Here is a 25,395-nt window from a genome sequence, read left to right as displayed (position 1 = left end):
TGTGGTCAAAGGCGTCAACATTTGTCATTCAATTTTCCAAGAAAGGAATGCTAGCGCTATTTGCATTCCCCCAATCCCATTGAAAGCGCAACACACGCGCCTGTATTTTACATAGGCAAACATTGCGCCTCTGTTGTCTCTCCCGGCAAGACATTGTGTGGAGTTCTCATGTGTTTCAATGAGGAATGCTAAGATTACATTTTAGGGAAAGCGAGGGGCAAAAGTAGAAACTCTCACCCCCTTCTCACAATGTGGCAAGTGTGGTGAAGGACAACCAACTGAAACGCAAAAGGTGGAAGTATCTCTAAGCTTCTATGGCTGCCCCCTCTTTGACACCATCAGAACATGGAGGGTGTGCACTATGGCTGCCCCCTCTTTGACACCATCAGAACATGGAGCATGTGCACTATGGCTGCCCCCTCTTTGACACCATCAGAACATGGAGCATGTGCACTATGGCTGCCCCCTCTTTGATACCATCAGAACATGGAGGATTCCCTTACTCACTTCCCGACTGTCTCCCCCACTGACTCCTGTATTTGTTATCCGTTACTCTTGCGTATTCATATTGTTCTCCGTTTCCCCGTGGTTCTATGTTTCTTTGCCTATTGTCAGCGACTTTGGGTCATTGAAAAGCGCTATACAAAATAAATGAATTATTATTATTATTATGTGCACTATGGCTGCCCCCATCAGAACATGGAGGGTGTGCACGTTGTGGGGAGGACAAAGGTGAATGTTGTCACCTGTCCCGTTTACTTTGTTAAAGCGGAGAAAATGTAAAATCCTTTACATTATCTATATGTTTCATATTTCTGTATCTCGACCAAGGAATGTTTCTTCTAATTGTTGAATTTTACAACCTTAATACAAGTCACAAGAAATAATGATAATTTCTCTTTTTTTGGCTTTGGTAACATTTCAGCTTTCAGGGAAAATAAATTAATAAATATCAAAAAGGTGAACGAGGTCTCCACAACCACATGCTCTTATATCACCTATCTCTCGAGATAAAGCTGGGAACGAGGTTATATATCACCACACACACACACCCGGTTCTTGTCCCTCCTCCTAACATGAACACCTGTTGGAGACACCAAATCCTCTTTGTCTCTACAGCCCCCCTCAGTGGATTACCATGACAACGCCCATTCACACCACAGCCCATGACTGATTATATAGCTTCACAGACAATTAGGGTGCATTGTTTTAGGAGCCTGCACTGCTATCTTTTTAACTGAAAGCTGTACAAATTGTCTTTGTAGGAAGCATTAATTCTTATACCTGGGTTGTTATTTGTCTCCATACGATGGGCAGACAATCAGCGTCTCTGAGCCGTGCAGCTGCTCTAAAGCTCGAGATTAATATTGTTCTGTGATGGATTTTCTTACCCATCAGTAAGTGCTACTTGAAACGCCATATGAAATGTTGGCCTATGTTCTATATTTGTGTCAGTGCAAGAAGCGACATCCAATTATCTGTCAAATAGCAAGAAAGCAATACAAAAAAAGTACTTAAACACACGTCAGCTTTTATTACATTGGGTAAAATGTAATTGCATAAGGAATGATATTAAGGCAAGAAAGCTATAATGCAAAGCGATCGCCATAGGCGCCCAGGCGATACAAAAAGCAACAAATCAAGAGAAGTACAGGCATTAGCTACAAAAATGAAATTAGTAAGACAAACTGTAAACATGATATACTGTGTGCATTTCAGGTATGGATGTAAATAAGGAGCATACAATGTAACAAAAAGAAACAGTGATATTAGATTGTGTTGCCACGTTTTAAAATGTAATCTCTTATTACCTTCATTTTGGTATAGCGTTACAAACAACTTCACAAAAACTTACTATTTACAAAGGTGAAAAAATCTCTCCCTTTGGGTCACAGCAACTCATTCACATTATAGATTGGGATGTTAATATATTGTCTTTTAAAAAATATGTTATCTAAACCTCAAATAGCGTCTCCAAAGTGTAGTTTACTGCAGAATGTTGTGCTTGATTCTCTATTTGGACACCATTAGTCAAACATATCCATCACGACACTCAACTTACACAATTCAGTCTTAGCACTTTTTCTTGGCAATTCACATGCGTACATGTACTATTTTGCTGTCAGTTATGTTAAAAGTCATACCTACTCATTGCCATCCATCAACAGGTAAAAATGCGGCACAACCCAATGCTTTATTCAACTTCTCAGCTCATCACAGTCAGTCCTTTGTAACTATTACAAGTAAGCAGCAAACATGGAAAATAAATCACAAGTAACAACATTATTGCAATTACATGCCTAAGATTATTCTTTTTCCATATTATTAAATGTATAATGTTCAATAAAAACAGCCACACGTATGTATTGAATATCAAATCATAACTGAACTATCTAACACTATACTGTATTAGCTATCATATACCAAACAAATAGTATAACAAGAAAAGGTCCAGAAAGAAACCATACTGTTTAAGGCTCAACTTTAGATAATTTCAATGTCAAGACACCATGACACTATACCGACATAACGGTTACTCTTAGAAACGCCACTGTTATTATTCCTATACATTCAAAAATGAACTAAAACGGTACGTCACGGATACACAATGGGCCATTAAGTAGAAACGTTGATAAGGTTTGAAACCTTCAATTTTCTCATGGTTCACATAAAACCCATTGAAAACACGGGTCGTAAGATTAACAAATTCATAGTGTTCCATTGTAGACATCTCAGGTCGGCAAACAACAGATGATTGCAACCCGACTAGGAGGTGATTATCATTAAATGACAACCGTGGCCAATGAGCGGTGGCATACCGGATGGTAGGACGTATGGTGAGAACACGCCTGCACTATGAATATGCCCGTCCTACTGTATTGTTCACCAAACGCTTTCTGGACCGAGCCCTCAAGAATTCACAAGACTAATAGAAAATCTGAATCCCTCATGACAGAGACGTCCATGTGCGTCTGTCCATCGGTCACCACATTATTAGAAAAAACCTGCTTAACATTAAATAATACCTGGAAAATGGAAGGGAGGTTTGAGGAACAAAGTAAGTGGTGTGTGTCCTTAAGAAATTATTTTGACTAGGGCGGCTACGTGGCGTAGTGGGCAAGGCGCTCGCCACGAAATGCTGGAGACGCTGGGCTCGTCAGTTCGAGCCCAGCGCTCCACATTTGCTTTCAGTTTAGCTGGTCGTCCGTACTAATACACATTGGCCGTATTAGGGGGTGGGAAACTGATGGGTGGGGATCGGGCGTTGTGGACAGCGACTCCTACAGGTCGGTTGGTGCGCCTGCGCAGTAGAATCAGGAAGTGTCGGGGGCAGCGTGAGCCTCCCACGCATTACTCCTCGCCACTGAGAGATCGAGCTGCGCAGGTGAAAAGATGCGACTGCTGTTACCTCAAGTACCGGAGGGGACTTGTGCTATGTATGACTTAGTCCACATTGCAGCCGGCTTGTGGGAGGCAAGAAACAGCGTCCGTGACAGGGGAGGGTTGAATTGGATGATACGAAATTGGGATGGGAGAAAATATAGAAAAAAAGGGAGAAAAAGTGGATAAAAAAAAAATTATTTTGACTATACTGTACCCATGTTCCCAGAAGGGGCCAAGTACAAGTGACAAACAAAAATGCAATTTTGCTCTGGGAGATTATTGACTAAACGATATTCAGTCATCTCTGGTAGTTCACTTCACTTATAAGCAGAGATGGCAATCTTAACAAGAATCACCACTATGTACCTTAGGTAATTCACACATTTCCTAACAAAAGCTTATTTCAGTTTTATTCAGCCAAGGTCCTCGACTTTTTCCTTCTTCTTGCTCTTTTTCAGGAATGAAGGAGTGCGGAACTTCTTCTTCTTCTTCGGAGACTTGGTTTGGCTCTCTGGGGTCTGAGAGCCGTTCCCAGTCTTCTCGCCGGTTGTTATGGAGATCTCCACCGTCTCCGTGGTGCTCACACTCAGCTTGGATACCTTGATGCTCAGATCCTCCTCCATCTCTGCCAAGTGACCTCTCCCGTTGGGTATTATCTCTGTTGACAGATAGATCGAGCCAAATGCTGTGAAGAGGCAGCGGTCATACAGAATGGGCTGCAGTCTCATAACGATTGCATACACGTTAAGATGCACAATCTTAACCTCTTAAGCCCTAGCCCTATTTTCTGAAAATCCGCCTAAAATACATGGAGATTGCTCCACTTCTACAAGGTCCATTTGCATGTTCTCTGTATCTTCTAGGGACATCTATGGATCTCAGGGAATGTATTTCCAGTGTCAGAAATATTGTGTCGTTTACTAGGCTTGCAAATGAATAAAGGGAAGATGATTAAACAGAAGGTTTTGTAGATACAGTACTGAATTCTGCCATCCGGACACATGCAATTTGAAATATTATTATAGAATATAGAATATCAGGCCTATAAATTACCTTATTTTTTTTTATTCTCCTTTGGTTCATTACAATTGACTCAAGCCTAGTAACAGACACACTATTTCTGACACTGGGAATATATTCCCTGAGATCCATAGATGTCCCTAGATACCAAGAACATGCAAATGGACCTTGTAGAAGTGGACCCAGTATCCAGTGTGAAGCAAAGCATGGTTCGTGCCGGGAAATGACTTGGCGACGTCATCGACGAGTAAGAAATAGGGCTAGGGGTCCAAAATCTTACCCTTCAACCATTTATTTACCTTGCTTTGCTGGGGTCATGAAAGGGGAAAGGGAGAGGGAGATGGTGGAGCCGTCAAATGTCGTCATCTCATCTGCATCAGTGGCATCATCAGGATCTGCAGAGGAGACCAGAGTCCGTGTGTTTATGTGGTGTGTGGCTTACCATATGAAACCAGATTCATATTTGGATTTCACGTGAATGGCCCTCCAAGTGAGAGGAAAAGAGTTGCCAGGTGGTTGTATATATTATTATAATGTATATTTTTTGTTTTTTTGTAATAGTCGTTACTCATAGTGTTCAAATCGTAGACATCTTGGTCGGCAAACCCCAGCGATTGCAACCAGATAACAGGTGATCATCACCGAACGACAACCGTGGCCAATGAGCTGTGGCAGTGCGCTATATCGCTTGGCATGAAAAAACTTTGTGAGAATAGCAGGTCAACTAAACAAGTTCATTAACACTTTCAATGCCGGCCGTGTTTTCCTTTTTACCCCCTTGAATGCCGCCACCCACTTCAATGTTAGCGTTAAAAACGCATAATCTATGTTTTAAATTATGGCTATGTGTCTAATCTGCCCGTCGCTTATCAATGACTTGTTTGCAGTCAATATTGTTGAAACGGATTGTTTTTTTTTAAAAATCGGTTCATATCCTTTTTATAGCATTTCGAAAAGCTACCGTTTTCGCGAACATTTTCGGAAAATAGAAAGATTCCCTCATAAACAGCATTTATTGGAATATTCTCGAATACACTAGACACGTTGTCATTGTCGGCCTATTTATGAATCGTTTTCAAATAAACGGTAGATTCTCGATAGTATATGTGTACTTATGCACGCTATAGAAGCGAGCTGAGAAATTGATTACCTCATTTCCTCAACATCACACACACACACACACATACGGGACACGCTGAGATATAAGTCAAAACAGCTCCGATTACCCCAAGACTGGTAACATAGATTCCTTACCTTAGATGTTCTCCAAAAAGATTATTCCAATTCCTGATCGCCATTCCAAATATCGATCACGTTTATTGATTGATTATTGGCTGCTGTAAATATATATTCCATATATATTTCCATCTCGATCACTTCCCTCTTGATCAGACGGCTCGCCAGCATAATGGAACCAGTATGCTCCCCCCACACACATCCACCACACATCCACCAGTATAATCGAATGGCCTGCAGTTACACAGGGATAGACGATAGAGGGCGGTATTTTCCCATCGGAGCTCCTGGAGGGGCTGCTGTACCAACGGGAGACTCGGTTGATGAAATATGAATTCAGATCGCTAATAAAAAAATAAAACGACAATTCGCTTCGTCGGCACTCAACGGGGGGCATGAAATACCGACATAACACGTCGTCGGCACTCAAAGTGTTAAGTATTTCCAGGCGGTATGTGGCTGCAGAACGACTCAGATCTTCTACTGGAGTATATGACTGCATACTAGAGACACCCCGTGTTCTACTGGAGTATATGACTGCATACTAGAGACACCTGGCGATAGACTTGAAAAGGAGAAAGAACTTTAGCAAATAGGCCCAAACAACATTTGTTTGCAACATACTAAAAAAGATGCCCATGGAGCGTCTTCTTCTCCACGACCCTGAGGGCACGGAATAACTATGAGGCAGATATTACCAGAGTTAGACCTTCTTTGCTGTACGTTTGCTATCTGGTGCGCTGTTTGACCAAAACACAAGAGGATTTGAAGGTCCTTTTTAGTGTAGACTAGACACAATCAAATATTTTTAGTCTCATCTCTTAGAAGTATATTGACATGCTGCGTGGTCATTTTGGTAATGTCAGATGTGACGAAGATGAAGCTCGGCATCCAGTGCCACAAAACCATGCCTTGTATGTAAACATAGCAACAGGCTAATAAAGTTAGCAACGCATTTTTAAACTTTCTTTTTGAAGATAATTTTTTTGGCATTTTTATTGCTTTATTTGATAGACTGAGGAAGAATGGGAGAAGATATGGGGAGGAGACACATTCTGCAAATGTCGCCGGGTCCGGCAAACATTTTTTGTTTTGAAAAACATTTGTTGTGAACATACAACTCTATTCTAGATATCCCCTAAACTAGTTCTAAACTAGCATTGTATGCCGATACCAAGTCCCCACATGTAATGTTACTATGTTGAGGATCAAGGAACAGACCGCGGCTAACGTGCTACTGCTACTTGCTAGCCGACTAAACAATAATTATAGGCAACGGCAATAAAAGTCCAATGAGATTCCTTGGCTCCAACGTGTCTGACCAGCCACCCTAAATGAACCCTCTCTCTTGAGCGAGGTGTTTTTGATCCAAAACGTCTGCTCTGCTGTGAGTACATTGGCACCTTTGATCACCAAAAGTCCCACTGACGAACTCAAACCTTCACAAAGACGGCACTGTTTTAAATTCCCGATATAGAGAGTAGCGTCCACACACATGAAAACTCCCAATGCTCCCATAATAGAAAAGAGTAAACTCACCATCTTCATCTTGCCGCCTTCGCTCTATTGTGCTCTTGTACTCCTCCAGCACCTTCGCTGTGAGTGCAGTGAATGGGTTGGGGGGGAGGGAACGCGTCTGCTCCTCATCCTCAATGATGAAGGCCTGATTAGAAGAGAAGGTCAAGGGTGTGAGAAACGTTGGCGTCACACAAAGCCAGATTCATAGAACCGACTTGAGATTCTGCATCTTTTATCATGACATCGATGATGATATTCACAGAACAGGACAGAAGAGTCCTAACAATACGATGCAGAAAAGACCACACACGGCGTTCTGTGCGGGTGGTGACGTTTCTTCAGATAAATGGTTCTTCATTGATTTTAGTCGCAAAGCCGCCTCGAGGATCCGCAAGGTCACAGACTAACTTGGTAACTAGTGGCTACACGGCCCCCCTGGTGGCGTTTCACTATGTCAAAATCAATATTACAAGGCAACATATTACAAGGCAAAAGTGAAACTCAAAAGTGAAACTCAAGGCAAAAGTGAAACTAGTTTTGTGACACTTTTATAACTCTTTGCATCCTTGTCGATACAGTATGTACTCACAGGGCCTGGTATGGTGTCCACGACGATGCCCGCTAGTAGCTGAGACTTTGGTCCCGCAGTCATCTCATCACATCTGTTCAGGTCTCTGATCTACACAAAGTCAGTAAAACACATTTAGAACCAAATGATACATTCAAAAACTCTGGAGAACATGCATGTACCATCTACCGGCGGGAATGTATAGGTAAAGCCTGCTCCGTTAAGAGGACAATATTCTGTAGAATGGAAAGATCCATGGAGTAATGGGAGGAGCACCATGTGAGACCAAACTGATCTGGGGGAAGGATCATGATGCTTCTCAAAAGCCCTTTTCACACAGAAATAATCTTGCAATGGAGAACTTCCATTCTGCAGGCTTTGGGTTGTTCACAATGAACCAAGCAAAGACGGCACAATGCCGTCATCGTGTGTGTACAGACCGAATGCCACGATGAGCGTCTCGGATTGTAGTTCTGAAATAGGTCTCCAAAGGCGTGTGCACTTGATTTTTTTTATTTGATCTATTTGACATGCATAACTCGTGATGATGAGTTAAGACAAGCTTTCTCTAGGCTTTTGAAAATGTAGGGGAGACCTTGCTGGTCACGGAGCAGCCGAGATAAGGGTTCTTTCTTTTCTCTCAACGAGCCACTTTTTTTTTTAGCATTTGGCGAGTGGCTGTGGTAAAGTCAAGCCCTGAGTGTAATTTTCAAGTATGGTGCTCCTTTGTGGCAAAATTGTCCAATGCGTTCCAATGAAAGACAAAGACATTTAAATAATACACTACATTATGTATGGGGTCCACCACCATTTCAATATCTGTTAGGATTTGGAATCATCTTCTAGTGCGTGCCAGGCATTACCCCTGCCCTCATAGCCTATGTTTCCATGTCCCGCCCCGGCAAATTGAAGATGGCATAATGCAGCCGCATAAAATGTTACCCGGTAAGATTCCCGGCTTGAAAGGGACTGAAGTTTTCAATCTCAGGTACCAGCAAATGTTTGTATTTCTATCTTGGGGACTGGCAAGCAATGCTATTGAAAATAATTTAAATTTACATTTAACACTTTGATTGCCGGAAAACGCTTTTTCACGTCATTCAGAGCCATGCTAAAGGTGCAGAGGACGCCGTAACTCGTCTTTGATATCAATATTTAAAAAATCTGTGATCGAAATCATATTTTCTTTCCGGAGCCCTGAGATGCGCTGGTGGGCTCCCACCAACTGTCTAACGGTTCGAGAGCGCCATCTGGTGGCCGATCGGCAGAGGGGCGCCCCAAACAGGAAGTGCTCATCCATATGAGCTCCGGGCACTCGCGTCCGGTAGCCGGACTCCATCTCAACACACTGGATGATCAATCGCTCGCCCTAACTCAATAAACAACGTTATTTGGACGTATATAGTATTATACAAGCTGGAAATGGTTCATCAGGATAAACATCCCATAATCGAAAACGGTCTACACCACGCTGATCATCCAACGGCGCGAGGAAGATACGGTAAGATTCAGCGTTATTTTTGAACGTGTTCCATATAAATTGTTATGATGAACATATGACCCACACTAGATGAATGATATAACGCTGCCCACGGAATTATAAACGATCCCCCGCCCATCCGGTCATCATCAGATCATACGTAGATCATTCTAGAAGTACGTCCAATTGAAATTTTTTATATCGCCCCGATTGCCATCAAACTGTATTTCATCATCAATATAATGCATTTGGGGCTATATATCACGTTCTGGAGAAAGCTGCAGAAAGAGATGAAAACATACTTATACATTAGACCATACTTTACTATGAATATGTGAATGAAAAAGTTTAACGTTGCTACACAATGAACAATACATATAGGACTTTGAATGGGCCCTAATAATGGCAATGTAGCAATAGAATTTAAAAAGTTATAGCCCTGCAAAGAAGGGGAATTTCTCCATAGACAAATAGAGCCGGCAACCTATGGTATATAATGAATTTAGCCTTAGGCAATCAAAGTGTTAAGCTATAAAAATGAATAATCCGGTAAACATTTTGTAATTAAAATAATGTATTCAAATATTATTCTTCTCTCGTAATCCTGAGACACTGAAAGTGCCAAAGCAGACAGTTAGACTGATTAGAGGAAGCCACTGGTATAGTAGAGTGACAGTGTACCGCCATTAGAGCAGTCTGCGAGCTTCATGATTGATCCTGTGTGAAACCCTGCTGCCACGCCAGAGAGGGATGCTTGTTAGATCACATCGGTCACTCCAATCAATATCAATTTGCTTGGAAAATGAGTTCAATAGTAGGCTAACTCCTGTACATTATAGAGGGGAAATTATCTGTCTATAGAATGCTAGCCTGATATGTCAGCACTTGTCATCCAAGGACAAACAATGCATGAGGGCATTTCTCATAGATTAACTGAGTAAAGGTTAAGAGGTTATACAGGGTTCCCACTCTTTTTGAGAAATTATTTTCCAGGACCTTTCCAGGGCCATATACCTTGCTATAGATGGCGTAAAAACCTCCAGGAGAGGATAATGTAAAATGGCCCTCGGGGGTCATGTGGTGTAAAGGGCCGTTAATTGTGTTAAATGTAGCATGAAGACCAGTGATGGTGATCCCACTGACCCGGTTTCTCTTGTCCAGAACCTCGGCGGGATTCGTGTTGAGTGGAACAAATTGGTTTGGATCCTCGATCCTTATCGGCGTGCCGATGTTATTGCCCGGCTCGGACGACTTCTTCCACTGAAAAGGTAAAGAGGGATCCCAACATCATCAAGAATCAAGTCACGGAGTTTGGGAGACAACAAACAATGTTGTGAGAGAGGACTGGTGGCCAAAACATCAACAAATAAATCAAATATGGTGGTGATCCTGTGTGTGTGTGTGTGTGCGCGTCTTTACCTTTTTACTAGAAAGCCATCGATCAAGTTACTGTTTCACTGTGTTGTTGTTTACATTAGCAGGGTCTACAATTACGTTTACAATACATATTTACTATACAAAGTAATAGTAAAGTCTTCTAGGCTTCACAGTGCCTCAAAAAAATATTCAGTTTTATAGAATTATAATTCTTAGTAATTATATTTATATGTATAGGAAATATTTATTTCAAAACTAATAACTTCATTAGTTATTAGAGTTTCACATTTCTCTCCCAGAAATTCGACATGTGCACCTTTAGAATATGCATTTGTTAAAGCTTCCACAAGAGGGCAGGCTAATATAGAAGAATTCCAGCCTCCTTTCTCTCACTGATAAGCGGGAGAAGAAAATACCACCTGAAACCACTGGGAGAGGATTACAGGGTTTATTGAAGAAGGAGTTTGATCTCCTGTTATCTTTGAGAACTTACAACTTATTTATTGACAACTTACAACATTCCTTTATTGTCCTCCAGGAAGCTCTTATTATACTTAAGTTGGTTCTTAATGCTAGTTAAACTATATTTATGCTGTTTTCTAGAGCCATACATATTGATTATGATAGTGTACACATATATACCATAAGTGGTTCTAGCATTGAGAGTCACTGAATATAAATATCTTGCGTGTGTGGCTCGATGAGAAATCTACATTTAAATCCCATGTGGACAACCTCGCCTCCAAGTTGAGACCAAAAATTGGCTTCCTATACAGAAACAGAACCAGCTTTCCTTTGATTAGTAGGAAGAGAGTTGTCGAAGCAGTTTTCTTATCGGTCCTGGACTATGGTGATGTAATCTACAGGCATGCTGCGGCCTCAACCCTTAAATCATTGGACTCTTGTCTATTACTCTGCCTTCAGATTCATTACTGGCGACAGATACGACACTCATCATGAGAGTTGATTATGAGAAGGTTGGTTGGCCCTCTCTGACAGAGCGGCGCAACAAACACTGGTATTATTTGTCAATTTTTTTTTGTATTTAATTTTTTTTTGTATTTAATTTTTTTATTATTTTTTAAACAAACATATAAACAAACATGACAACACACGATAAGATATACAAGCATTAATTGTCAGGGCACATCCAATGAGATCACATTTTAGTTAGTTGTCTTATATAAGATATACCCCTAATACCTGTTATCTAAAAAAAACTACACACATATGCTCAGCTCGAACCCCCCCCTCCCGGACCCCACCTTGAGAAGTACCTCCACTATCCCTCGCACCTAACCAGACACTACCATTATAAGCTAGCTTTTATTCTCTCCACCACTTCTAACCACATTGACATTTTGGATTCATTGAGACCAATTTATTTGTCCATTTTTAAGGCCCTTACTTCCTTATATTACATCATTATTGGATTGGAATTTTGGAATGTATGGAACCCGTTCTAGTGACTGGTTGGTCCTTAAGGTCCCCTGAGTTTGTTCAGAACAGGGTAAATCTCCTTTTTGCTATGATGCCCCTCTAGCTCGGAATGAACTCCTAACAGTCCTTAAAGCTTGAGATTATCCCCTCTGGTGCAGAGTTTAAGACCTTGATCTCCAACCATACCTTTGTCAATCAAGTTGTATGTGTTTTAATTGAATTGTTATCCTCGCTCTTTGTCTCGTCTTGTTGTTATGATTTCACATACTGTGTGATTTTATACGCTTTATTTACGCTCATCTCTGTATGTACACTCGACTGACTGTAAATGAGGGAAACCTCAGTTGCCTTTTCGAGTTTAATGAAGCTTTGAATTTGATTGGAGTTCTATTTTATTTGTATAGAATACACATTAGCTCACCATTGTCCTGGACCTAGGGCTGCAGTCCCCGTTGGGCGAGCGCTCGGGCACGTTGACCTTCAGGTAGCTGTTGGGGGAGTTGAGCCAGCGGGTTCTCTCTCGCTGCTGCTTCTGGAACATGAACTTGAAGGGGCTGCTCAGACCATCCTCCTCCAGCGGGACCGCAGACACTGTGGCAGGGATCTCCACGTCGTTCTTGGACCGGGGCTTCTCCCGCACAATGGGGTTCCTGTGAGTGTAGCCTGTTCTGTAGCCCTAGCAGTTCAGAGAGAGAGAGAGAGATATGAGACATTATTCGAGTATACTTATAAAATATACATGCTTTAGCCAGAGGTGAAAAACTTAGTAGGCTCCATCGCACAATCTATATGATATGGAACCGTATCATTAATTAAAGACATTCTGTGTAAAATATGAATAGACCACCCAGTGTGCGCCCGATGAATAACATTCTCCCCAGTGTTTTGGACACACAGGCAATGCACGCAGTTCATATAAACACCAACGTCTTCAGACTTGCCCGGTTTCAAAAGGGAAAAAGATAAGGCCCGACCTTCACACACAGTTAACGGGGATTGAAGACGTCTGTCAAAGCAACCGCAATCCTAATGTATTGTAGGGGGGATCCACTGCGGTGTGCGCCATCGAGTCCAGCCATTCGACTTTGAGTGCAAGCCAGTTGTTAAGTGGCTGTGTGGTCTGTCTGTGTGTGCTTAACTCCCCACAGAGTTACCCTGCCATCTGGAAGCCAGAGGGAGTGGGCTGGCTCTGATCACGGGGAGATGTACACGCTATAGGATGGCCGCAAGCTACACGCCGCAAGCCCCCCAGCTACTGCCACGTCATTAGGACAATCAATCAGACATGGGCAGACGTCTAACGTGGAGATAAAGAAATAAGTAAATAGCTCAGACTCAAGACATATGATGTGCACTGCCCACATAATCCGTCAAGCACCGGTCGTGTTTGAATAGCAGTGTTTAAAATTGATGGGATTTGTAAATATAGCTACCACATTATCTACAAGGAATGATGAATCCAGCGGCATCTTAGTGACATGATGTGATTAGTCTCTGATAAAAGTAGGGCTGACCTTAGAATTTTTTTTGGCAATCGAAGCTTCGTGGCCGAGCTTCGATTTTAATTCGAAGCTTTGAATTAAAAAAAATTTAATTAATTAATTTTTTTTATATAATAATATATATATATTTTTTTATTATTATTTTTTTATCTTATGTTGTGGGACTTGTACAGCACTTTGGTAAACTTTGTTGTTTTTAAATGTGCTCTATAAATAAAGTGGATTGGATTAATGAATTAAGTAGCCCCTTTCGTGACTGTGACGCAGCCAACACAGTGTGATTTAATTCAAGGTGGATCGCTGTTGTCGTTTGAACAACTTCAGATTTCATGGGAACTACCAATCCCCCAAATCAAGAATGTTTAAGATGAATGAAGTAAGATTTTGATTATTTGAAATATGGCCTGTGTAGACTAAACTATGCACAGAATTATGTCAGTCTACAAGGTCCGGATTCTACATGGTCCGGCAATGTAGACCTTGTAGACTCCACTACAGACCAATTATCAGTGAATGTTCATGCATTTTTAAGAAGGGCTACTACCACAAAAAAACAAAGAACTCACCAAAACATCTCAGTAGCACCTTATCTAAATGTTCTATTTCATATATGGAGATTCATATTTATTTATGTATTGCATGCATTTCTACATTTTATTTCCTATTTTGTTTATTCAGTCTTTCTTTCTTATGTGTGGAATTCTACAAGGCATTTACATTCACATTTAGTCATTTAGCTGACGCTTTTATCCAAAGCGACTTACAAGTTCTGTACGACAAGTCATCAGGAAGGATACAACTCTATCAGCTGAGTAACAATATTCATCAAAGTGTTGCGTGTTACAGTGTAGGTTAGTTTATTAGGACAAGTGCATGACAGTAAGGTTAGTTAGGGTTAGATTTTTTTTAATGTTCGAAGCTTGTGCCATCGAACGAAGCTTCGAAGCTTCGAAGTATTTAAGACAGCCCTAGATAAAAGCACATCTTGATGATGATAATCAGATAGAATGTTGGGAAAACACAACTTAATAAGTTTGCATAGAAATCGCTGTCGTAAAAAAAGACAAGTCTAATTATTGAATTGTGTTTTCCGTCAAAAGTTCTGTACTCGGACACTTCCCCAGGAAGTTGCCTGAGAGAGGAAGCCCAAAAGCACCATGGGTAAAAATAAAAAAAGAGAACGTGGCGGGGGGGGGGGGGGGGGGGGTCAGGGTTCACTCACCAGGTTGTCAAGCATCCTCACAAGGGACTCGAACTCTGCTTCGCCCACTTTCCACTTGACCTCAGCGTCCACAATCACCCCGGCAGCGGCCACGCCCTGGGTCAGAGGCTTCAGCTTCTCCCGGTCCAGAACCACCAGGTGGTCCACTCCTCCAGAACACCTCAGAGCATTTACCTGAGAGAGAAAACAACACGTTATTAAAAAAAAAAAAAAAGGTTACCATTTTTCAGAGTCAGCTTTATTTCCACATATTTCTGTTACAGCATAGAGAGAGGAGTGGAATGCTTTGTTCTTGGCTCCTCTGCCAAGCAGCAGCATCAACATAAAGTAGGACAAAAAACGAAGCAATAAAAATAGATAAATTTACATTTTACAATAATCACAATGTAGTAGTCACAGTGTAGGTGTGGTCGGTAAAGTGGCAGCTGATTTTGTGCAAATAAATGCACGTCTGCCCATGTGTAGTGTATCTCTCCATGACACAGATATAGCATAGTAAGTCTATTTTTCTACCTCAAGGTCTAGGATAAGGTTTACATGATGACAAGGGGGGGGGTTGTCAATATGTCTCAGTAGACAGAAATAACCACACTATGAGCACACATGCTGAAGGGAAAAACAAACAAGACACGCAGAATAATAAGAGACTCAAACTGCCTGCTCCGCAGAGCAAAGAGTGTCCCAACAGCAGCTGGCAAACACTGCACTGTTCCACCTGGTGCTGCTTGCGATTGGTGCTCTCGTCTCGACCACAAAATAATGATTGTGTCCTCTTGTTAATAATGACGGTGTTGTTGCTGTGAGCCACACGTCTCGGTTTACCTTGTATCCCTTCTCCCCCAGTGTTGCCACCAAGGCATTGGCCATTGATCCCAGGAAGACCACTGGTGAAGATCCCTTTTCCCTCTAAGGCCCCACTAATTGCAGAGCAAGTAACACATGTTTGTAATCTTTGTTTTAACTAGTATAGTGCCTGTTAGAAAGTCTGCATACAAGGGATTAAAGCAAAAGCTTTGCCTGAAATGTTTTGGATAGGGGCGACAGTGGCTCGTGTTGTAAACCCATTTACCATGTGTGGAACACCACTCCACACATAACAATTGTTGCCGTTATCTAATGCAGCCATCATGTTTAAATACTCTAGTCTAGACCAGTGGTACTCAGGAAACTCAGGAGCCACATTGACAAATTATTTTGAAAGCCACATTTTTACACATTTACAAACACCCCCCGTTCCGCAACCAAACCAACAACAGGCTGCCAATAGGCGATTTACAAGCTGTACCAGTAGGCTACTGAAATGTCTTACTGTTACCATAGCATAGCTACAGACAGCCTGATCACCACCAAGTCCATAGCTTTAGGAGGGGAGGCAACACATGCAAACACACACACAGAGATAGCAATTTTGATAGTTAATGGAGTGGCGATGGAGATTCATAAGTCAGTGGTTGCAACTAATTACCCTGCATGATTATTTGTGTTTGGTTCTGTATTTACTTTCAATTGGTAGGGTAAACGTGAAGTTACCTTGCCAGCTACCAACTGTAACGTTAGGCAACTGTCCAGCTAACCAGCAAACCATCAACTATCTGTCCATCGTTTATGTTAACTCTGTTTTCACTGACAGAATTCAAGAATAATTGAGTGTTTCGAATCAGGTGTTTAGATCAATTGTTCACATTTTTGCTTGCCGTTTGTTGTTAATTATAATTTTTTGTTTGTTAACGAAGATCAACGATAAGCGTAATTTCAATGTAAGATGATGCACTGGGTTAGGGCATTTACACGCTTGTAGCTTCAGCCCTAACCTTTTCGGCCAACTTTATGCACATTTCTAAAGACATTTTTTGTACATGGTAAAATGGCTTGAAATAAACTTCATTCGTTCATTATGTTAACTAGTTTTTACTGACAGAATTCACATACAACAGCAATAATACAAATCTTAAAATTATTCTGTCACTTTGAACTATCCCTACTTTAAAGTTATTATTCTACATTGGCCTGTGTCGATCAGCTCCACATGCAGCTCTCACTGTCATCAATAAATGGGAAGCTTGCTCGTGCACCCTCTTTTTTTTCTCTTCGGACAAAATGATGGAAATCCCTCTTAGCCATGAGACCTTTAATCCCTGTGCACATTATCCTTTGCATAAAGGAGAAGATGGATGTGATCTCAACGACTATTGACCAATCTCTAAATGATCCATTCTTGCAAAAAAAGAAGAAAAAGAAAAAAAGAAAAAAATGGAATCACTGGTGAATAATCAACTGGTGAAAGGTGCAAGCACAATCACAGGTCAGAGTTCAGAGCACTGGCACACGTGGGTGAGGCAAACTTTTTTGGGGGGTAATTTGGTGACCAGAGATGCACCAGCGTAACACGGCGCATGGTTGGAGTAGGAGGAATACATTATTAGCAGGTGGAGTTAGAGTAGGAGGAATACATTATTAGCAGGTGGAGTTAGAGTAGGAGGAATACATTATTAGCAGGTGGAGTAGGAGGAATACATTATTAGCAGGTGGAGTAGGAGGAATACATTATTAGCAGGTGGAGTTGGGGCTGTCTTCGATAGCCAATCAAATCAGCTCCTATCCTTCCCCTTAAGAACAATATGTGCCTGGCTACGTGAGAATAACTTCAACCAAGGCCAAAAAGATCCCATGGCAATTATGTGCATGTATGTAGATAATCATATATTAGGCTCTACCCGCGCATCCGATTATGAATGGATATTACATTAATTTATTTATCATAATTAAGAGCAATGAACTCCATTAACCCAACAAAAAAGCTTAATAGGAAGCAGCATGCAGATAATTATTCTACATGCTGGCCTATCTCACAACATGTAATGTGTCACTCACAAGCGAAAGAGTGTTTGTTTAATTATATATAGCCTATATAAATCTTTTACAGCCAACACAGTAGCCTATAATAGTCCACGTCCAATGTGACCGTCCTCAGTCTTCCCCACTGTCCAATGTGACCGTCCTCAGTCTTCCCCACTGTCCAATGTGACCGTCCTCAGTCTTCCCCACTGTCCAATGTGACCATCCTCAGTCTTCCCCACAGTCCAAGCTGCCGATCCCAGATAAAGACTAATGTAGGTGTGTAGACTAATGTAGGTGTGTAGACTAATGTAGGCAGGGCCGCCTCAGGGGGTGTGCGAGCAGTGCGGTCGCACAGGGCCTCGCGGGAAGGGGGGCCTCGCACACAAAAAAAACAAAAAAAAAATTATGTTTTATTTTTTTTTTTTTTGCGAGGCCCCCCGTCCCGCGAGGCCCTTTTTCATCACAGACCTAAAATCTAGTTTTGCTTATATGCTTATATATTTCACATTAGACACGTTTGTAGAATGTGTCTGACTTGTTCCTGGCTCTGCGGCTCTGCAGATACACAATTGGAGCTCTGAGGCTCTGCAGCAGATATACTATTGGTTTCAATGAGGGGAGGGGTTACATCATGTGTACGCCGGCATGCGTCAGCAGCGTTTGACTATTTCGCGCGTGCAGCTTTGGAGGTTATGCTTAGTTATGCCAGCCAAAACGAAGAGGACGGTCATTCGGCAGATGGACTGAAGATGAAAGTTATTGCATGTTAGACAGTTCAGTCAGGCTAGCCATCCCGGCTAAGCTAGTTAGCTTTAGCTACGTTATAATATTGAGTGCTAACGTGTGGTTCAGTCGGGATAGCCATGATGATGTCGGCTAGTAGCTAGCTTAGCTAAAGGCTAACTAGCGTTAGCTAACCTAGAGAGAGCGCGTGCAGCATTGTTATGCCAAGATGAAGAGGACGGTCATTCGGCAGATGAACTTCGTCAACTCCACGCGGTTGTCTCCATCCTCTTGGACGTTTGGTGAGTTTTTAATGCACTCTATTCTATTCCCGCCGTGGATATATCTCTCTCTCTCTCTCGGGAGCCAAACGGGCCGGCTAGCTGTTGTAGTAGCTAACGGTGTGTGGCCTGGTGTCAGCACCTGGTGCGAGGGAGGTGAGCTTGGTGTTTCATTATGAGAATATCTCCATGCTCAAGTCGGCTATAGTCCGCAAGGGACTTGTTGCCGGCACCGCTATGGTAAACACCACTCTGTAGTGGGACGTGTATTGCCTTCTTTTTCCCTTCCCTCTTCGGATGAGAAAAGGAAAACACAGCGGCTGTCTGAAGTGTTGGCCTGTATTGCTTTTCTCACATTGTACAGTTTTTCAGTGGTAGCCGCATCGCTTGCTTCTGCGTTAGCTAGTGGTTAGCGATAGCCGGGTTGAGCTAACTTGTTAGTCAGTTAGCTGTTTAGCTACGACGTTAGCTGCTCGTTTTCGCTCGGCTGGGAACGTTAGCTTGATGCTATCAGTTAGCTGTTAGCTTGTGCTACGACCATTGACATTAGCCGTGAGAATAGCAGGCCCTGGCACTCTGACTACGACATCATCTTTGACAGAAGATGTAGTCGGGCCTGCACCATGACAAGGCTCCGGCCATAGCTTCTTTTTGTCCCGCCAGCGAGAGGCCTTTCGTCAACGTGGAGACCTGTGTTGCGGCCTTTCGCCCTGCGTTCCTTGGTGCAGGTAAGATGTCCATTGGACATTACCCCACTCTTCCTTCCTTCCCCTCCCGAATGTTTTGTTAATAACGATGTTTTTTTCTAGGCAAAACATATGTTACTTCACAACATTTGGAGATACGACTGTGTGTGTGTGAATTGTCTTGGTCGTTTGTGTAGCTTGGGTAGCGTTGGCCAAAGCTGTGTGTGGCCTGGTGTCAGTACCTGGCTACTCTATTTGCAGTTAGCCTATTTAGCTGATGTCGGCCATTGGCTCTTTGCTACTTTGTTTTCTCTGGTATAGACCCTCTTCTCTTTGGATTAAGTGTTGATCTTTGTCCTTTTGGATCTATGTATATTCATGTTGCCTTTGTGAAGTTATCTTTTCCTTCTGTTTTGTTCTTCCATTAAAAGTTGAATATCCTTTAAGGGCTCATCTTTGCTTATCTCTCTCATACATGCTCTCTCTCTAACACACACACAGACATGCTCTCTCTCTCTAACACACATGCTCTCTCTCTCTCTTTCTAACACACAGTCACACAGACATGCTCTATATCTCTCTCTAACACACAAAATGACATGCTCTCTCTCTATATATTTCTCTCTCTTTCTAACACACATATACATGCTCTCTCTCTAACACACACACAAACAGACATGCTCTCTCTCTATCTCTCTCTCTCTGGCCTTGCTCTGGTGGAGGGTCAGGGGCATTGCTGGGTCTGTGCAGCGATAACACTGTATATTGACTGTAGAACGGGAGCTCTCTCTCGCTCGCTCTCTTGCTATATGTTGACTGTATCATGCCCAGCCTCGGGCAGCGCTATTATTTAAGAATATGTTGACTGTATGAAAAAAAAAATTATAATAATAATAATAATAATTATATATATATATTTTTTACCTTTTAGGGGGGGGGGGGGTCCGTTTAAATCTCGCACAGGGCCTCGCATTTCTCCCAGGCGGCGCTGAATGTAGGTGTGTAGACTAATGTAGGTGTAGACTAATGTAGGTGTGTAGACTAATGTAGGTGTAGACTAATATAGGTGTAGACTAATGTAGGTGTAGACTAATGTAGGTGTAGACTAATGTAGGTGTAGACTAATGTAGGTGTAGACTAATGTAGGTGTGTAGACTAATGTAGGTGTAGACTAATGTAGGTGTGTAGACTAATGTAGGTGTGTAGACTAATTGTGCTGCTCGAAAATATTTTTTAATACAAGCAATAAGTCAGTGTTCCACTGCGTATGAGAAGAACACAGTGTGACCCCCATAGTGTCCAAGGACTAGGCTACCGTTGAAGTGCAATGCCCAACAATGTCGGAGACAGGATCGCTGTGGATAACTGGAATGGCGAGCAGATAATTGGATTCTTTTTTTGCATTACATCAGAGACCAGGTAAGGACACTATATATGAAAGCTTGCATTGATCCGATATTTATTTCTACCGCGATTGAAGCTATCTGTGTTTTATGTGTATGGCTGTTTGCCGTTGGGTTGCAGGAGGGGGGGGGGGGGGGGGGGGCGCCGGTCTAAACCACATTGCATGCGTGCACAAGGAAGGATAATAATGATCTAGCGTTGATTTCAGGAAGATCCGATAATCAGGCGAAAAATTACAACGTGTTTATTGAATTACACAAAAACGCTGTTTTCGCGTCTTTTCCCTGGAATTACTCAGAAGCAACCAAACTATATTCATATTCAAAACGGTATAAAACAGAAATGTACGGATGAAAAAATAATCTGTTTTTTTGCACGTTGACCAGAAGCAACTCACTGAGACTCGACGGCGTTATTAGACCCATAGCTATACTATAAAATATAGGTTTAGCTCTACAAACTACAACTACGTTTACATGGGGTTAATGGACGGCAAGGAAGGGGTCACTTCCCGGAAGGGGCGTGGCACTCAATGCGTTAACACATATTGAACAATAGATAGTCGATGTCAAATGGGTCATAGTATTGTATCCATAGCTATAATATATAGAATATAGTTATAGCCCTGCAAACACCGCCTATCTCTTAGAGCTTGCCGTGGTAAGTACAAATGATGCTCAACTGCGTGGCGTCCATTGAGTTAAGGTATGAGCAGGCTAAACACCTTTTTTGTTGGTAAATCTATTCCATCATTTCCGAACTACAACTCTTATATGTTGTCGGAAATGATGGAATAGATTTACCAACAAAAAAGGTGTTTAGCCTGCTCATACCTTAAAAGCGTGGGGCAGCACAAATAACTTGGCTCTGCTAATGTATCGTGCTTCCATTCAAACAGACGGCAACAAACGTGAAGTCAAGTCTCACTCGTGTGATACTTCCTCTACATACTCTGGCAATACCTGGCCAGGGTACTCCTGGGTATATGTTACACTATATGTTATGTGTGCACAATGCACATGTATTTTATATGTTAATAAAATTGCATTCATCTATAGTCCTAATTCTGTCACTGTTTGATGTCACAAAGAAGGGTGGATCCGAAAGCAGTCTACAACATTTGTAACAGGTGATGAAAAGGTAAACAAATAATTAACTGTATTAGACATTTGTTAATGATGAATAGGCTTCACTTTAGATTAGGGCACACAATAGCATCTGCAAATGATTTATAGATGTTTTATGAATGTCTTAACAAATCATTTGTTGAACATGAACAAATAAATGGAGGTACAGTATAGTCATTTTTTCATATCCATTTTCAAAGCATCTACAAATGTGTTACTACACATTAACTCATTGGACGCCACTCACGAATAAAGTCGGGTTAACTCGCAGAGGCTTTAGCGCCAAACCCGAGAAAAGTTTTCTATCGTTATTTCTTTTATTTGATATTCCCATTCATAATCCATAGAAGGAGCCTGTGTTATCATTGGGAATGAGTCCGAGATCGCAAACGTCCAATACCGCTGCCTGCCGCCTTGCACATCCTTTGAAACTCTTTGGCTTGGGCTGTGTGTCGATCTAAAAAGTCCGGCCCGGGTTTTCTTTGTCGGGCAGGACAAGCGTTTATAACACATGGATTGAGGAGAATCAAGCACTCCCGGTTCATGTTCTTTGGTGGATTATGTTGGCAACACGATCGACATCAATACTGTAACATTTGGCTATTTTAAATCATTGAACGGAGAGGGAGAGAAAGAGAGAGAGAGAGAGAGAGAGCGCAAGAGAGCCAGCCCCCTTCCCCCCCCCGGTTTTGTTTTAAGTTTGCGTTTTGAGCGTATAAGCTGCTGTAGGCGATGTCACACTCGAACGTCAACACATGGAACAGTTGAACACACGGAGATGGAAACTGGATGCCTTATCTTTGAACCTCTGTTGTCAAGCCTCGTCAATATAACCCACCCCCTTTCCTCACGAATGGAACTGGTGTCGTGGAGTCCGCTTTGAGCGTTTCCAGGGTTAGCGGCTAATGCTAGTTAGCTTAACCTAGTTATGGGATAACTCAATTAGCAGCTAACCTTAGCCCATTGCTCGCGTCAATTAAATTGCATGTCATTGAAGGTCCGCTGGTGTGTCTATAATGAAATGACAAAAAAGCTCTGCGCTAAAGCAAATCTCAGCCGCAATGTGACAACATATACCTATACATATATCGATGTTCACAATATAGTAATTTACTACATCTCATGTAGAACAAGCCGCGATACATCGAGTATAGGGCTGACTTTTTTCTTTTTCTTTTTTGCATTCGAAGCTTCGGGCCGAGATTCAATTTTAATTCGAAGCTTTGAGATAAATAAATAAATTCAATTTAAGACAGCCCTAATCGAGTATACTCTATATATATATCGCCCAGCCCTAATAGGAATAAGAAAATCACATCTAGAATTTGCCCACCCAAGGTGGTCGGGTGGCGTAGCGGAGATTGCGCTCGTCACCAATGCAAGAGGCTGCTGTCTCGACTCCCGGAGTCAGCATTGCCCTGCGGCTCGGGCCGGTCGTCATACTAACTCGTTTGGCTGAGTTAGGGGGAGGGAAGTCGTGGGTGGTAATCTTGCGTTGTGTACAGCGACGCCTACAGGTCAGGTCTGGGCGCCTGCTCAGCGAAAGGCAGGAAATGGTGAAGGCAGCGTGACCTCCCACGCGTTACGCTTCACCAATGAGAGTCCTCGCTGCCAGGTGAGAAGAGAGGGACTGGCTGTCTCCACATGTGTCGGAGGAAGCATGTGGTGGACTTCAGGGTTCCCTTGTACCGTAGGAGGAACATGCGCACAACAACCAGGTAGGGGAGGGGGGGGGGAGATTGGCATAACGATTGGGATGGGGAGAAAAATAGAAAATCAAGCGGAGAAAAAGAGGATTAAGAATTTGCCCTCCCAATTGGTACCAAAAGAGTGTTTGGCCCAAGGACTAGAAGAGCTACAGTATTGATTCGTCAGGACTTCCAATTCGCAATCAGATAATTGAAGCTTCTGTTTTCTGTCTGCCATTGTCCTAGGACATGCATACTGTTGCATGGGCAGTATTTATACTATTTTACCATATCAGGAGCAAATTGCACTCCGATTCTCCGTGAGCCAACTGCACCGCCAGATATCTGGAGCAGATTGCACTCCGCAAGCCAACTGCACCGACGGATATCAGGAGCAAATTACACACCGTATGGGCGTGTTTGTGCTAGTATATCATTCGCGCAATAACTTTAGTGAATAGGTCCTTAACACTTTCAGTGCCAGAGATCTCGGTTATTTTTTTTAAAGATTTATTTTTTGGCGTTTTATCGCTTTATTTCTACTGGGCAGTCCAGTAGTGAGAGACAGATGAGGAATGGGAGACAGAGTGGGGGGAAGACATTCGGCAAATAACGACGGGTTCGGGAGTCGAACCCGGGTCGGTCGGCCGTGTCGCGGCTGAGCACGCTATGTGGTTCGCCACTGGGGCGCCCCGAGAGATCTCGTTTTTAATCGTTATTTTTTTTAATTATAGATTTCCATTCATTTTTCATCAATCTAGTCTCACGTTACCAGTGGGGATCTGTCTGAGCTCGAACAGGGAAAATACCGCCCCCTATCGTCTCTCCGGATGGTACTGCACCCCATCGGATTGGATTGAATGAAACTCATGGAGAAAAAAAAAAGTCCTGCTTCCACATTTTACTTGTCAGGCATGTAATCCGAGCCTACTGCAGTCATCGCCCACCATCAGAACTAGGGATGGGTACCGAATTCGGTACTTTTGAGGTACCGAACCGAAACACGTCGGTACTACCGAGTATCAATTCAAGTGAGATACCGAATTATTTTTTTTGTTTTTTTTTTAACCTTTTTTCTTTTCATGTCAACGTTCACACGCACAATATATGCTTACCTAGGATTTGACTTGATTCAACAACAAAGCAGTCGGAGCAATGGCAAGCCGAAAACTGTCGAAATTGTAGTTATTTGAAGTTTGGATTTTTTTTTACGACTGAGGTAGGTAAAAAAAAATTCTTGAGACTAAAGTACAGAAAAAAGGTACCGTTGGGTACCGGTATCGATTCACAGGTACCGGTACCGTATCGGTTCAAATGTGAAAGGTACCCATCCCTAATCAGAACAGCAGAGAATATGTGTTTCCAGTACCCAGCGTTGGATCAATAAACGCGATCAATATTTGGAATGGCGATCAGGAATTGGAATAATCTTTTTGGAGAACATCTGATCTGAGGTAAGGAATCTATTTTACCAGTCTTGGGATAATCAGAGCTATTTTCAGCGATCAGGAAATAAGATAATCGATTTTTCAGCCCGCTTCTATAGCGTGCATAAGTACACATATACTATCAATAATCTAGCGTTTATTTGAAAACTATTCATAAATAGGCCGAAAAATTACAACGTGTTTTGTGTATTCCAGTGTATTCCAGTAAAGGGCGATTATCAGAGAATCTTAATTTTTTTCGGAAACTTTCAAAAAACTAGCGTTTTTCAAAATGGTATAAAACGGAAATTAACAGATTAAAAAACAATCCGTTTCGACAATGTTGACTGAAAACAAGTCATTGATAAGCGACGGCCATATTAGACACATAGCCATAATTTAAGATATAGTTTATGCGTTCGCAAATATGAGAGCTCTGTCGTTGAATATAGCGGTGGCACGCAACGGGGTTCC

The 25,395-nt window shown here is 42.1% G+C and overlaps 1 protein-coding gene across 3 annotated transcripts in view; it reads right to left on the bottom strand.

Annotated features, from left to right (window-relative positions):
• Window positions 1-1,520: 1,520 nt before the first annotated feature.
• LOC311234085 (gamma-adducin-like) overlaps window positions 1,521-25,395 on the bottom strand; it is a 70,519-nt gene continuing 46,644 nt past the window's right edge. For all 3 annotated transcript variants that reach the window (XM_084321192.1, XM_084321194.1, XM_084321193.1), the window contains exons 9-15: window positions 14,748-14,921; window positions 12,445-12,699; window positions 10,350-10,466; window positions 7,748-7,837; window positions 7,180-7,303; window positions 4,704-4,799; window positions 1,521-4,042 (exon numbers count right to left, since the gene is read on the bottom strand). In XM_084321192.1, the coding sequence (XP_084177318.1) occupies window positions 3,798-4,042; window positions 4,704-4,799; window positions 7,180-7,303; window positions 7,748-7,837; window positions 10,350-10,466; window positions 12,445-12,699; window positions 14,748-14,921 (1,101 nt within the window). In that variant the 3' untranslated portion in view covers window positions 1,521-3,797. The remainder of the gene's footprint in view (window positions 4,043-4,703; window positions 4,800-7,179; window positions 7,304-7,747; window positions 7,838-10,349; window positions 10,467-12,444; window positions 12,700-14,747; window positions 14,922-25,395) is intronic.

Source organism: Notolepis coatsorum, assembly GCF_963971535.1.
Source record: "Notolepis coatsorum genome assembly, chromosome: 9".
NCBI lineage: Eukaryota > Metazoa > Chordata > Actinopteri > Aulopiformes > Paralepididae > Notolepis > Notolepis coatsorum.
Note: the sequence above shows the minus strand (reverse complement) of the source record. Positions and strands in the feature narration are given on the sequence as shown.